The sequence below is a fragment of the Moschus berezovskii genome, chromosome 8 (genome assembly GCF_049115385.1).
Source record: "Moschus berezovskii isolate FMDL1 chromosome 8, NW_MosBer_1.0, whole genome shotgun sequence".
Lineage (NCBI taxonomy): Eukaryota > Metazoa > Chordata > Mammalia > Artiodactyla > Moschidae > Moschus > Moschus berezovskii.
In genome coordinates this window covers 51,664,747-51,678,714 of record NC_142467.1, presented here as the reverse complement: position 1 = coordinate 51,678,714, position 13,968 = coordinate 51,664,747, and the positions used below count along the sequence as shown (strand labels likewise).

Below are 13,968 nucleotides of genomic sequence, written 5' to 3'. Positions count from 1 at the left end.
ATTTATACACAGGATGAACCTGTTAGAATCCACTGCTCACATGCTACTAGCATTATGCCTCTTTCTTACATATGTGTGCATACAAATTAAAACGGCCCCAAGAAACATTCATATGATATAATTCATGTTTGGAAACTATTTTTTTTAAAGACTATGTAACCTACGTATCTGGACAAACTATTTCATTAGTTAACCAAATGGTATCTTCACTTCTCTTTTAATTGTGGGCTGGATATTCCCAAAGAAGACAATTATCCAACAGAAAACAACCAAACACAACTGCAGACTATTCTGCTAGTATGTGCACATTAGTCAGTACAAGCTGAGTGACCAAAGTCCTCTAAAAATGTCTTGCAAAAATGTATTATTTCACTGGCTACCCAATTGCTTGTTTAATAATAAAATGTCATGTAAGTCAAACAGCTGTGAAGATAGCACCAAGTATGGGAAATCTACTATTCTAAACCACTGAGGCCAGATTGGCTTGTTTTTAATTCAACCTGGAAAAGTAAAATTCCGTTTTTTCAAAAAGATTTTAAGAGGAAAAGAGGTCAGAGTCTCAGAGTGCTGCCATTAACTGGCTATCCTCAATGTGAGTCTTAGATTGTAGACTAAGTCTTCTACATTAAAAGTCTAAGGAAGATTTAAAAAAAAAAAAAAACTAACTTTCAGTTTTGAGCATGTGAATCTTTCATAAACCTGAAGACAATCATGAAGATATTTCATCAGCAAAAATGTACTGATCATTTGGTTATATACTATTTTGTAGACACTGTGTAAGGGGCTAAATGGTATACAGAGAAATGAAAGCCATGGTTTCTACTCTCGAGGAATAATTGGTCTTATAGGGGTTAAATAAGGAACTCTATAACCTCAAGCAGTACAAATCCAAGAAAGAGTACTGTAAACAGGTCACTGCCATTCAGAGGAAGCAGAGAAGAACAAACAATCCAATTGAAAAAACGCAAAAAGGGTGTTTTCTATAGAAGAGGTTGAGTATCTATCCTGAGATGAGTATCTATTAAGTTGATCATTTCTTTGAATAGTCAATGTGTGCCCAGGCAAGAAGTCAATATGAGATTACAAACAGTAGACTTATCTGATCTAACCTTAGTTCCTTTTTAGAAAAGAGATGGGAAAAATGTCTGGATTTGAACAAGTTACTAATCTTCACAGTTTGCAGACAAGATAGAGAAATGTGAGCACGATGGCAGAGTTGACAGACTGATAAATATCTCACCTAATTTATCCACAGAGTCGAGATGAACATGAGAAGTGGTAACCCTATTCCTGACTCTAAGTGGGCTGGGCAAGACTGAACTCTGGAGTCCGGAAGACTAGGATCTGGATTCCAGCTTCTAGCTTCATCACTTACTATTACTTGTATGAGTTTGGGCCAGTTACTTACCCTCTCTGAACCTTGGTTTACTCATTGTTAAAATGACAATAATAGTAACACCAAATTCTCTGGGTGTTGTGAAAATTAAATGCAACACTGATTTCAAAGCTCTTAAATACAGTAATTGGCACAATTCTCTGGAATTATGTTAGGCATCATGATCATAATCATTATTATTAATGATATGGAAGGAGGTCTCTGGTGGGCTGCCCCATACTTTGTCAATAGATGCCTTGGAAAAGGAAACTGACACACAGTTCCAAATTTGACACACAAAGCTATAAATTTGTTCAGGCATCATCCTACATTTCTGTGACTTATGTTTTGCTTGTATGGTTAAATTTTGCATTTATTTAGATTTAACTCCATATTTCCAACATTGGCTGATTGGTTTTCCTTTCTAAAACCTTTAGGCTGCCTTCTAACATGTTAGCTATCCCTCAGGGCCATTTATTAATATGGTAAATGATAGCTCTACTTATGGAGACAGGGAAGACTCAGGAAATTTGTGGTTGGGGTGTGAGAAATAGAAGAATTCTATTTTGGATGCATGAAATTTGATACTCCAAAGAAACATATAAATGGGGTTGTCAAGGAAGCAAATTGGATCTTGTGGTCTGGAGTTCAAAGGGCAGCTATGACCTGGAGATATAAATTAAAGAGAGGGCTGACAGCATGATAATTGTATTTAAAGCTATGGATGCTTAAATCACATAAAGTGAGAATGTAGTTTGAGGAGAGTATTAGGAACCAAGTGCTGAAGAACTCCAACATTTAGAGGCCAGATAGAAAAGGAAGAATCTGTTAAGGATTCTCAGAGGGTATTGCTAGTGAGTTAAGAGGAAAACCAGACAAATATAGTGTTTAAGAAAATTAATTTAGGAAATTTTTCAAGAAAAAAGCTGAGTCAACTGCATGAGGTCAAATAAGAAGAGTTTTTTCAAAGTTTGAAACTTCCGTAAGAAAAAAGCTAACCAAAGTTCAAAATCAAGCAGAAGATGGGATTATGTTTTTGCAAATTATCTAACAAAGGATTACTATTTGGAATATAATAAAGAACACCCAGAAATTAATCAGAAAAACAGAACATAGTTTTCAGAGAAAGTACCAAATATAGGAAGGTGCAGTCAATAACTAATTTAAAAAAGGGCCAATCTATCAAATCATCTGGGAAATGCAAATAAAATGAAAGAGCATATTTCAAAGTAGTATATTAATAAAAGATGCATAATATCCAGTGAGTGGAAAGAGTAGCAGATACTCTCACAGCCTCCTGATGAAAATGCACAGTACTATGGTGCTCTGGGAGGTCGGTTTTATGGGAAGCATAGCATTCTTAAATGCACATAATTATCAATAGTGCGGTTTCACTTTCAGTAGTTACCTGAAAGGAATACTGGCACATGCACAAAGAAATGTGTTTCAGGGCATTAAAAATAGTACAGTTTGTAACAGCAAAAGATTGGAGACACCTACATATCCATTAATGGGAAATAATTAAATAAAATGTAATACGTATTTTTAGTACATAAGATTATGTAACAGTTAAAAATAATGAGTTAGATCTATATGTCTGAGTGGGATGATCTCTAAAATGTATTGTTAAAGAATAAAAAGAACGGTCCAGAAAGGTACACACAGAATGGCTCCATTTATGTAAAATGAAGGGAGAAAAATCTGTGAATCTGTATGTTTTTATGAATGTTTGTAAATGCATTGAAAAGATTATAGACTAGTGGTAACTGTTGTCTAGGGGCTGGATAGAAGCTGACTTTATTTTCATTGCTACAGGTTTTACATTTCATTCATTCATCTGAATTTGTTGATGTCCTACTTGTGGGATTTTTAGGAAAAACACACATTTTTCTTAGATTGAGTTAAAATAGTCAGTCTGGAGAATTAATTTTATGATTTGTTAAAACTATCCATCAAGCAGCATACTGTGCATTTGTTATGTTGCAGAAAATAAAACAGGCAGGATTCCTGTCCTTGCAAGGCTTACACTCTAGTGGATTCAAGTTTCATATAGATTTCTCTTCTCTGTATAGGCTACCTCCACTCTTATAAGATTCTTCACCTCCACAGTAAAATACTTGATACCAATTTCCTGTACTTTTCATGGCCTCAGGAAGAAATAAATGTAAGGAACAAAGTGTGAAGAATATACACATAAGCCATCTCTAAACTGCTCTCTCTGCTTAACAATCATGCTGCAGATTTCCAAAAGCAGGAGGAATAAAATAATACAGTATTAGTAAAACAGGTTTCCTGAACTACCCTAGGAACCCTAAACTCTACGACTGTTACTGTGGGCAAAAGGCACCAAACAACTGTCTTAGTAAAGGCACTGCTAGAACAGACTCTCTTAAGAAGTAGGCAACTAAGCTTAAATAACTAAAAGCTCTCTGGCACCCACACGGAAGTTAGTTCTTATACACAAACTTCACTTTACTGTAAGATCCTTTCTGCAACACTCAGGAAGGCACAATAATTATTAATAAATAAGAATGCCAGCCTATAGGAGTATCTTTTGATGCTTTTCCACCAGCTGGAATCTCAGCATGATACTAGGATTTAACTACAAGTCTGTTCACACTGAAGCAAAATATTGATATTTCATAGAAATTCCTATGTTTTCTTCTTTTCTTACACATGCAAATGAAAAGTCCCCAATTTTCAGCTGCCAAAACAGCTAAATATTGTCATCATCAGAAAAATTAAATGCTTGTCTCAGAGAAGGAACTGCTCTGTGGAAATTTCTGTGCATCTCAGGACAAAGGAAAAAAATGTTGTTGATGATTCATCTTTGCTAAAGGATAAATGTACTTATCACACATGGCTTTTCACAGCTAAGAACAACTGTAAGCCAGGGTAGCAAGAAAAGTATCAGAGTTTGGAAAGAGGCATCATGCCTAGTCACTGAAATTCACCTCCAAATTTTCTCCTACCTCCATCAAACTATGTGACCTTGGGTAAATCACCTGACCTTTCCACAGTCTTTCATATTCCAATGCCTTCCTCATGCTGCTCATTCTATCTGGAATGCCTTCTTTGACATCTCCTCCAAGTCTAGAATTCTTATAAAATGCTGTTCTGTGAAGTTTTCCCTCATTCCCTTAACCAAATCAGCTTCTTTCCTACTCATATCCCCAGTCGATGTTGTCCATACTTCCATTATATCATTTATCACATGGCATTACTATTGCACATTTATCACTTTGTTTGTTTTATTTTAGCTTATCATGTTATTTTATAGCCATGTTATGGTATCAGGTTATATGCTATTAGTTCTACTCCTACTAATATTTACAATACTATTAGTAGTATTACGAGCACTTTCTATGTGTCAGGCCCTATATGAATATATTACCCCTAACTGTCATAAAAGTCCTATATGATGGTGTTATAATTATTACCATTTTTTACAGTTGAAAAAAGTAAAAATCAAGAAAGATTATGCAAATGATTAGTAGTGGCACTGAGATTTAAAATAAAGATGATTTTACTATGGCTTTAATTACTACCCTAAAATAGTACCTGTGTAATATATACTATATTCTTACTAGGTGTCAGATTCTGTACTATGCTTTATACATAGTAGCTAATATGATTCTCAAAAAAGCACTGTGATGTAGAAATTGTGACTATGATTTTCATTTTTTAAATGAACTTAAAGGTTCAGAATGGTTAAATGACTTGCCTGAAGTCAAAGAACTCTGGAGGCTGGATTTGAATAGGTCATTGTCCCCCAGTGCCTAAGCGCTTATCCACTGCTCTATTCCATTAACAGATGGGAGACGTTTATTTTAATCTTTGAAAATACTACACAAATTTTTAAGAATAATCCATCTGGAAACAGAAAACTCGAAAGTTACCTCTTCTGAATCATGCAAGTGATCAAAATCTAACAAGCCCCAAAGCACTCACCTTAGCACATGTGTGGATCCATTAATGGTTGTGGTTGAACAGGGGACAGTCTGGCCCAGAATGGAAGGTCTTCGGTAGCGTTCATCATCACAGCAGAGGATGATGAGGAAGGCACGTCTAAAAGACTTATTCAAGAAGGCGTAGAGAAAGGGGTTCAACCCAGAATTGATGTAGCCAAGCCAGAGGAAAGCGGTCCACACCTGCCCGGGAACAGTATAGTCTACAAATGGATCCACGATATTGGTGACAAAGAATGGAGCCCAGCAAAGGCAGAAGCAACCCATGATGACGCACAGAGTCTTGGCTGCTTTGGTCTCTGTCCTCATGCGGTGAGTGCTATGCTGGTCTGTTGGCTGGAGCCTGCCCTCGGTGGGGGCTCCTGCCCGCTGCAGCATCTGGATCTGGTGAGCATGCTCCTGAGCTGTGACATAGATGCGATAATAGGCCAGCACCATGAGAAGAAATGGGATGTAGAAGGCTACCACAGAGCAGGTGATGGCGTAGGGCTTGTTGACCATGAAGATACAGTACGTAGAGTTAGAGTTCTGATTGAACTTCCTTTTTTCTATCTGAGAGTTAGAGGGAAAGAGGAAGTAAGAAGTAGGGTGGGGGGAAAGGAAGAAAAAAGTGAATAGGAAGAAGCAGGAGAGGAATGAGAAAAATTGTAAGAAAATACAAAGGATAAAAAAGAAGAGAAAAGGAGGATTTGGAAGGTCGAAAGAAAGGAAAGGAATAGAGAAGGAAAGGGAGGGATGGATAAAAGAAAAGGGTGAAGGGAAAGAAAATAAAAAAGGTTTATCAGCAAAGCTTTTGTTTTTCTTCTAATAAGCCTACAGCATATAGAACCATGATGGTAGAAAAGGAATATGCTTTTGGCTGCTTTGGGTCTTCTTATATCTCAGCATTTCCATAAAAATCTTCTAGAATTTTGATAGGAATTAGAATAGCATGACTGAGGAAAAATGACATGTTTTCAATATTAAGATTTCTAATTCATAAACATGATAATTCTTTCTCTTTATGTAAGTCTTTCAGAATTTATTTCAGTAATATTTTATACCTTTGTATAAACATCTTTTGCCAGATTTAACCTAAATATTTGCATTTTCATTCTAATGCAAATACTACTATGCTAAATTTGTATTCTAAACTGTCTACTGCTAATATGCAGAACTCTGAAAAATTTTTGTATATTGGCTATGTATTCAACAATTTTGTTAAATTAGTAACTCATATTTCATCTTTAGATTCTTCTGAATGTTTTCCATGAATAATCATGTGATCTGCAAATAATGACAATTTCATTTCTATCTTTCTAGTCTTAATACCATTTTTCCTTGCATGTTGAACTTAATAAGATCTCTAGTACAATACTGAATAAAAATGGTAACAGTGGACACCATTTTTCCAGTCCCAGTTTTAGGAGGGGAGATTTCAATATTTTACTATTAAGTATGACATTTGCTGTCAGTTTTTTGTCAATGCCCTCCTGTTTGAGAAAACTCCCTTCTATTCCTACTTTGATGAAAAAATTTTTAAATTATGATTGCATATTGAATTTTGTCAATGTATTTTTGATAGTAATAAGATGATCAGGTGGGTTTTCTCTTCTTTCTTTAATTCATACAGTGGCATATAGTGTTATATTAATGGTATAAACCTTACTCCCCTTGAATACTGTGATATACTAGATTCATCTTAGGAACTGAAAGACTTTTTTTCCACCTATAAACTTTGCATGCTGATGGCTCTTAGTTATCAGTCTTCTCTAGGAATAGATATTGGTTGAAGAGAGTTGTGTAACCCAATGACAATTCCCTTCCTGAGGTCAGCCTGCATCCAGTGTGAACATACATATGAATAGAGATATGAATAAAAATATGTATGATAAATAATATGTTATTTCATTCATTGTGTACACATTTAGTATCTTGTCTTATAGTATATTGTAAGGTTATAGTATACCTTCTTATTGAATTGACATTTTTATCATAATAAAATCTTTTTATCTCAGTATTACTTGCCTCAAGTCACAGGAACCTAATCCTATATTTCACCTAGGAACAAAGATTCATGATTTGCTAATTCAGTATTTGCAGCAACTTATTACCATGAATAACAAGGATCCACTACACATGTTTAATGAACACCTGGATTACACTAGTTTCATTCTAGGCCAATCAATGCGCAAATGAGTGAAAGATATGAAATGCAATTACAATATCATGGAGCAAACACTAAGCATGTTAATAGTAAGCAGATGCCCCATTCCCCAGTTACATGAATTAAACAGGGGATGCTTCTATCTCACTGTCACAAAAGAACACAGTTCACTAGGTTATTTCTCTTGGAAGTTCTACGTCAAAAGGTAAGAGTGCTAAGTCCTTGTTACAAATTTTGATGCACAGAAGCTTATACTTTCAAAGGTCTTCTTCATTAGGGATTAAGTTTAGCACAAACATAAGGACATAGACTCTTGGGTCCAGTAAGCCTGGGCTTAGCTCTAGTCACCACCACTCCCTACCAAAGTGACTTAACCTCGTTGACCCTCAGTTTCCTGAGGATGATGACAGGATTACTTCACAGCACTGTTGTGAGTCCTGAGTGAGACAATGATTAAATGAACACAGGGCTCGGTACACAGTAAGTGTTCAACATTTGCATTATATTTATCTACCCATTATTAGAAATTTGAATTTCATTTCCCCCAAGAATGATAAAACTGAAAGCTTGAAAGAAAAGGGATAGGATTTTAAAAAAATATCCATACAGTCTCCCTTGTACGGATCCCCTTTCATTTCTCCACTCCTCTGTCCCCAGCATTTCTCTCAGAAGCCCAAGGAACTCTCGTTCTGACATACCACATGCAAATCCTGGCCCAGTCTTGGCTTGGATATCCTTTCCTGGACAAAGAATAAGGCAAGATTAGGGACTAGGAATGGGATGGAGAGAGGAAGGGGCAGCTCCCATCTGACTGGTCCTCTTGGGTCAGAGATCACTCTCAATCTCTCCTCCCCATTCCCTGGTCAGAGTCCTGGGATCCATCTTAAAGTGACTGCCTGACAACTTCCTTAGGTGGGGAGAAAATTTAAAAAAAAAAAAAAAATATATATATATATATATATATATATATAGCCCTACTAATGGATCCAGACCATAGCTTTCAATCTTCAATGCAAGTTTGATATTGAAAACAATGTCAGAGTTGGAAACTCTCCAAGAACATCTAGACAGGAGTTGACAGATGCCTGCAACCTGTGTTTTCCTGCACTGCTCAAAGACACTGTTCCCAGTGAGGACCCAAGGATTTTCTCATCACAGCCCTTCAGGAAGTGGCTCAGTGACAGACCTGGGCTCAGGGTCCAGTTCTCTGGACTCCAGGACTATACATTCTCTGGAAACCTCCACCCCCACGACAGGTTTTCCGTGGGTCACCATAAGTCTCAAAGGGTCTCAGCATGAAATGAGATGAAGGCCTCTTGGGATACATCACATCCCTCAGGCTCTGGAGTTTGTCTGCTAAGCTTTGAATGCCTGTTCTGCTCTTCACTAGCTGTGAATGCACAGGCATATTACTTCACCATTTTTGAACCTGAGTTTTCTCATCTGTGAAATGGGGGGAAATTATTATAATTTTCCCAAAGGGATGCTGCCGTCAGGACTACATGCATTTAGTGTACTACTCTCTGGCATACAGTAAACTTTCAAAAATGTTAGCCTGCTTTTTCTTGTTGTTGTTACTGCTGTTACTCTGTCAGGATCTTTCTTAGGATACCCACCTAACCTGACATTGTTTGTTTATTTAGAATCCCAAGCAAACAAAGTTAGTCAGACAGTAAACCAATACGGTCTGCATGAGTACTCACCAAATCAATTATTCCAATGTTATTCCAGCCTTGCATTATAGGGAGAAAAGAGATAAACATGGGGATGACCCAGCAGCCTCCCAGCATTAATGCGATGCGCAGAGGGGTCATCTTGTTCCTGTAGACCAAAGGCTGGCAGCAGATGGCATAATACCTGGAGAGAGAACAGAGGGGGTGGTACCAAGTGAAAGGATAGATGAGAGGGAGCAGGAGGAGGCATAAGTCATGAGAGAGAAGTACAGAGGAGAAGGGAAATAAGAAGAGCAAACAGTGGGAAAGCGGAAAGTTAGAGGGGGACATAGAAAATGAAAATAAAGGAGGAGGAGAAAAGAATGAGAAGGGGGAAATTGGATGGAGTGAGGAGTAGAGGAAGGGAGAGAGAAGTGGGAGAAGAACAGAGAAAATAAAAAGCAATTGTACAATAAAATATTGCATAGTCCAGTAAGTTTCCGATGCTATAAACTTTAGATCACACATATGAGAACCATTACCAGACATTGGTCCCATAGCCCTCTTCGTCTCCCAATACCTGCGAAACCCAACATATACCTGAGAGTCTGCCCTGTCTCAGGCACAGATCTAACACTACCCTCAGGCCTAGGAATTTTAAAGGCTACTGCCCAGCTCCCTGGGCATCTGCGTCCAGATGTATGCAGTCCTTTGGACAACAACGTGAGGAAACCCAGAGTTGGCCCTACGTCTGAGCTCTAAGAACAGTATCTCACACTTGCCCCCATCCTCTTGATACCTACCTATACTGAGTTGATGCTCTAAGTCAAGTGTTCTTTGAATTTTGGTCCAGGGATTCTGCGCTTCTTCTCTGTATCAGACTCACCTGGAGATATGCTTAAAATGCAGATTTCAAAGATCTCCTGAAATAGAGCCTGAGGGGGAGGAACCTGGTGTTTGCATTCGGACAAGTGGAAATCATCACTGCTGTTTGCTACATATGTCCAGTTCCTGGCCTCCTTGTGGTTGAGTAGGGCCAATTGACTGTTTTGGCCTGAGTCTTGAATAAAATCGACATGTGTTATTTCTGGACTGAAGCATTTAATTGTTTCTCTGATGCCAAGAAAGTAAAGCTTCAAATATTTCCTGCTCCATCATTTCCTACCTACTGGTAAAGACCATCTCATTCCCATTTATCAGGGTCTCATCTTTTTCAGGGGACTCTCTGCTCATGGTTTCCAGAGCTCAGATTCTGCCTATGTTAACTGAAAGTGAAAGTGAAGTCATGTCTGACTCTTTGTGACCCCATAGACTGTAGCCTACCAGGCTCCTCCGTCCATGGGATTTTCCAGGCGATAGTACTGGAGTGGGTTGTCATTTCCTTCTCCAGGGGATCTTCCTGACCTAGGGATCGAACCTGAGTCTCCTGCATTGTAGACAGATGCTTTACCGTCTGAGCCACCAAGGAAGTCCTGCCTATGGTACTAGCTTTCTTCTTATCTCGAGAGAGAGGTACAACTTGCCCCACTCAATGATCTGGCCTCTAACTCCTAGATTGCTCCTTGTATGTTGTTCCAATCTTGGAGACCATTACTTCCATGCCCAGACAGTTCACTGAATCTGACAACAAGTAAAATATCATGGTAAGCCTATCAGCCATTTGTCTTTGGAAAAGTAAAAGAAAAAAATGCAAAAAGACAGCCTGGAGGCTAAATCTATTCTTTAAGATTTTGTACCATTTAATGATAAGCCACCCCCTTATACCCTTCGTTTTATTCAATTCACTTTGTTAATTTTTACCACCTCTTCCTTTCTTTTCTTAATTCAAAGCCTAACTAATAGAACAAAGGCTATATTCTTTGAAAAGCTGGTGGTAGGATGAGTTGGGAGAGAGGGTGAAATGAGAAGGAGAGCCTAGTGTTGGAGCATGAGAAGAGAATGCCATAGGATCTGGGAGGGGAGAATTATACCCTTCCCTCTAAGGCATCAAAGAGTAACTGACCACATTGTGTCAGGGAACTCCCTGTGCCCAGCAAGACAGTGGAGTGTCCTGATCTGGACCAGAGCACAAAGAACAACAAACCAAAGAATGGGAGAGGGAATTACTCAGGAACTCATTTTCTTTATCTATAAAACTGACGTGGTAGCCAAATCTAACTAAGGCCAACTCAGTAAGGAAAGAATCACGATTAAGTGGAATTCTCTTCACACTCTTGACTTATATAAGGAAGGCAAATTTTTCTGAATGGCTGCATTAATAATCATCAGAGGTTTACTTACAAAAGGTTGATGAATTTGGAGTACATGAAAACATAATTTTTTTTTTTTTCAAAATTTGCTCCCTTCCTCACTTCCTGCTATAGGGCCTAGATTAGCTAGATTATATAGAGGTTTTGTACATTTACCATCTTCCCTCTTTTTTCTTGGTACTAGCATCCCAAGTCCTTTGGGAATTCTCTTTCACTGTTGTATAGTTGGGAAAATAAATGATGTGACTCTGACTTTTCCAGCCAGGGAGTGACCTAATCAGACATTTTCCTGGAACTCTGAATGTCACACAGAGTGATGTGAAGATGGGAAAGTCAGCAAAGGTCCCTCAATTCCCATAGCTGCCTCCTACTCTCAGCAGGACTGAGAGCAGCTCCTGCTTCTTAGATATTTGGGCAGTCATGTTCTTGCCCCTTTAGGTTCTCAATTTTTTAGTTCTTCCTTCAATTAAACAAGCCACCCCATATCTTTCCACTAAAATCCCTTTTTTGCAGTTGATGTTATGGGTTGAAATGCATTTCCATCTCCCAAAAGATACGCTGAAATCCAAACCTTCAGTGCCTTGGAATATGCAGGTTCTTTACAGAAGTAAAGCAGGTTCTTTAGAGAAGTAATAAAACTAAAATGAGGTGGTTAGGATGGGCCTTATTCCAACATGACTGAAATCCGTATAAAAATGGAAAGTTAGACAAGACAGACACACTCAGAGACAAAATGGCAATGTGAAGACAGAGGATTGAAATGATGCTTCAGCAAGTCAGAAAAACACCAAAGAGTGCTAGCAAAACACTAGAAGCTAGGAAGAGGCAAGGAAGAATCTTTTCCCTACAGGTTCACAGGGAACAGGGACCTGTTAACACCTTGATTTCAGATGTCCAGTCTCTAGAACTGAGATAATAAATATCTTGTTGTTCCAAGCCACTCAGTGTGTGGTACTTTGTTATGACAGCTCTAGCAAAACCTAATAAAGTTGGCTAAAAGAAGTTTCTGCTACTTGTAACCAAAGTACCATGCCTCAGTGAAAATGGTTCTGAATGCCAGATATGTCCTTCATAGAAACTTTGTTCTAAGTAAGAATGCTTTCATTTTTATTCACTACACCTCTAGGTCAAAGCTCAAATTATAGCATCTCTTCATACATCAACCCAAAGAAGGCAATCAAAAGATAACTGAAAAAAAGTGCTTCCCTATCTTCGCTGAATAACATGATTTTTGAGGTTTAGAACAGGTACCAAGATATTGGGTAAAGACAAGAGACTCTAGGAATTTGGTTGGATCTCCACTGTCATATAGATCCCACAATTCAAAAAGACAAAACCAAATCAAATATTTCATAGGACAAAAGGTATGTTTGAAGAGGCAAGATGAAGATTCTTCTGATTTCCATAAGTAGATCTGTATGTTTAGAGGATTATGTTGGGAAGACAATAGAATTTACTGGAAAGGACTATGACCACAAGGTTATAATCGTGCTCATTCATAGCTCAGTTGGTAAAGAATCCACCTGCAATGCAGGAGACCCTGGTTCAATTCCTGGGTTGGGAAGATCCTCTGGAGAAGGGAAAGGATACCCATTCCAGCATTCCTGAGCTTTCCTTGTGGCTCAGCTGTTAAAGAATCTACCTGCAATGCGGAAGACCTGGGTTCGATCCCTGGGTTGGGAAGATCCCCTGGAGAAGGGACAGGCTACCCACTCCAGTATTCTGGCCTGGAGAGTTCCATGGACTGTAGAGTCCATGGGGTCACAGAGTCAGACACAACTGATGACTTTCACTTTCACTTTCTTTTCTAAGCCTAGTTTGGCCAAGGTGATTGTCTACTTTCACAGCATGATGAATATCATGTGGGCAATAAGATCTCCCCAAGTTCTGCTGTCCAAACGTTCAATGCATTAATTTGCATTGTTGTTGTTTAGTCATTAAGTCGATTCTGACTCTTTTGTGATTTCATGGACTGTAGCTTGCCAGGCTCCTCTGTCCATGAGATTTCCCAGGCAAGAATACTGGAGTGGGTTGCCATTTCCTTCTCCACGGGAATCTTCCCAACCCAGGGATTGGACCTGCATCTCCTGCATTGACAGGTGGATTCTTGACCACTGAGCTGCTCAACTTGCATTGCCCTTGGCTACTTGGAGCTGCTGTTACAGAAATAATGGTGACAGGTTTCATTTTGAAATTCAACTTTCAGAGGCATCCTGTGGATGCAGTACACATCTTACCTATCCCTTACACATTTACATACACAGTCTGTGCCCTGAACAATGAGGGCCTGGAATAAAGCTGCTTGGAACATTCATATCCCAGAGGGATAAGGTAGGACATAGTGACGGTTTCATGCACAGACAGCTGTAGAAAGTTACTCTTGCATGACGTGAGATGCGGGCTTCCCTGGTGGCTCAGATGGTAAAGAATATGCCTGCAATGTAGGAGACCAAGGTTCAGTCCTTGGGCTGGAAAGATCTCCTGGAGAAGGGAATGGCTACCCACTCCAGTATTCTTGCCTAGAGAATCCCATGGTCAGAGGAGTCTGGTGGGGTACAGTCCATAAGATTGCAAAGAG

At 38.7% G+C, this 13,968-nt stretch overlaps 1 protein-coding gene across 4 annotated transcripts in view; it reads right to left on the bottom strand.

Annotated features, from left to right (window-relative positions):
- Positions 1–13,968, bottom strand: part of HTR4 (5-hydroxytryptamine receptor 4) — a 202,444-nt gene that overhangs the window by 53,964 nt on the left and 134,512 nt on the right. For 2 of the 4 annotated variants that reach the window (XM_055430905.2, XM_055430903.2), the window contains exons 5-7: positions 9,193–9,346; positions 8,188–8,229; positions 5,327–5,895 (exon numbers count right to left, since the gene is read on the bottom strand). In XM_055430905.2, coding sequence (XP_055286880.2) covers positions 5,327–5,895; positions 8,188–8,229; positions 9,193–9,346 — 765 coding nt within the window. The remainder of the gene's footprint in view (positions 1–5,326; positions 5,896–8,187; positions 8,230–9,192; positions 9,347–13,968) is intronic. The other 2 variants (XM_055430908.2, XM_055430907.2) reach the window with 1 other exon arrangement.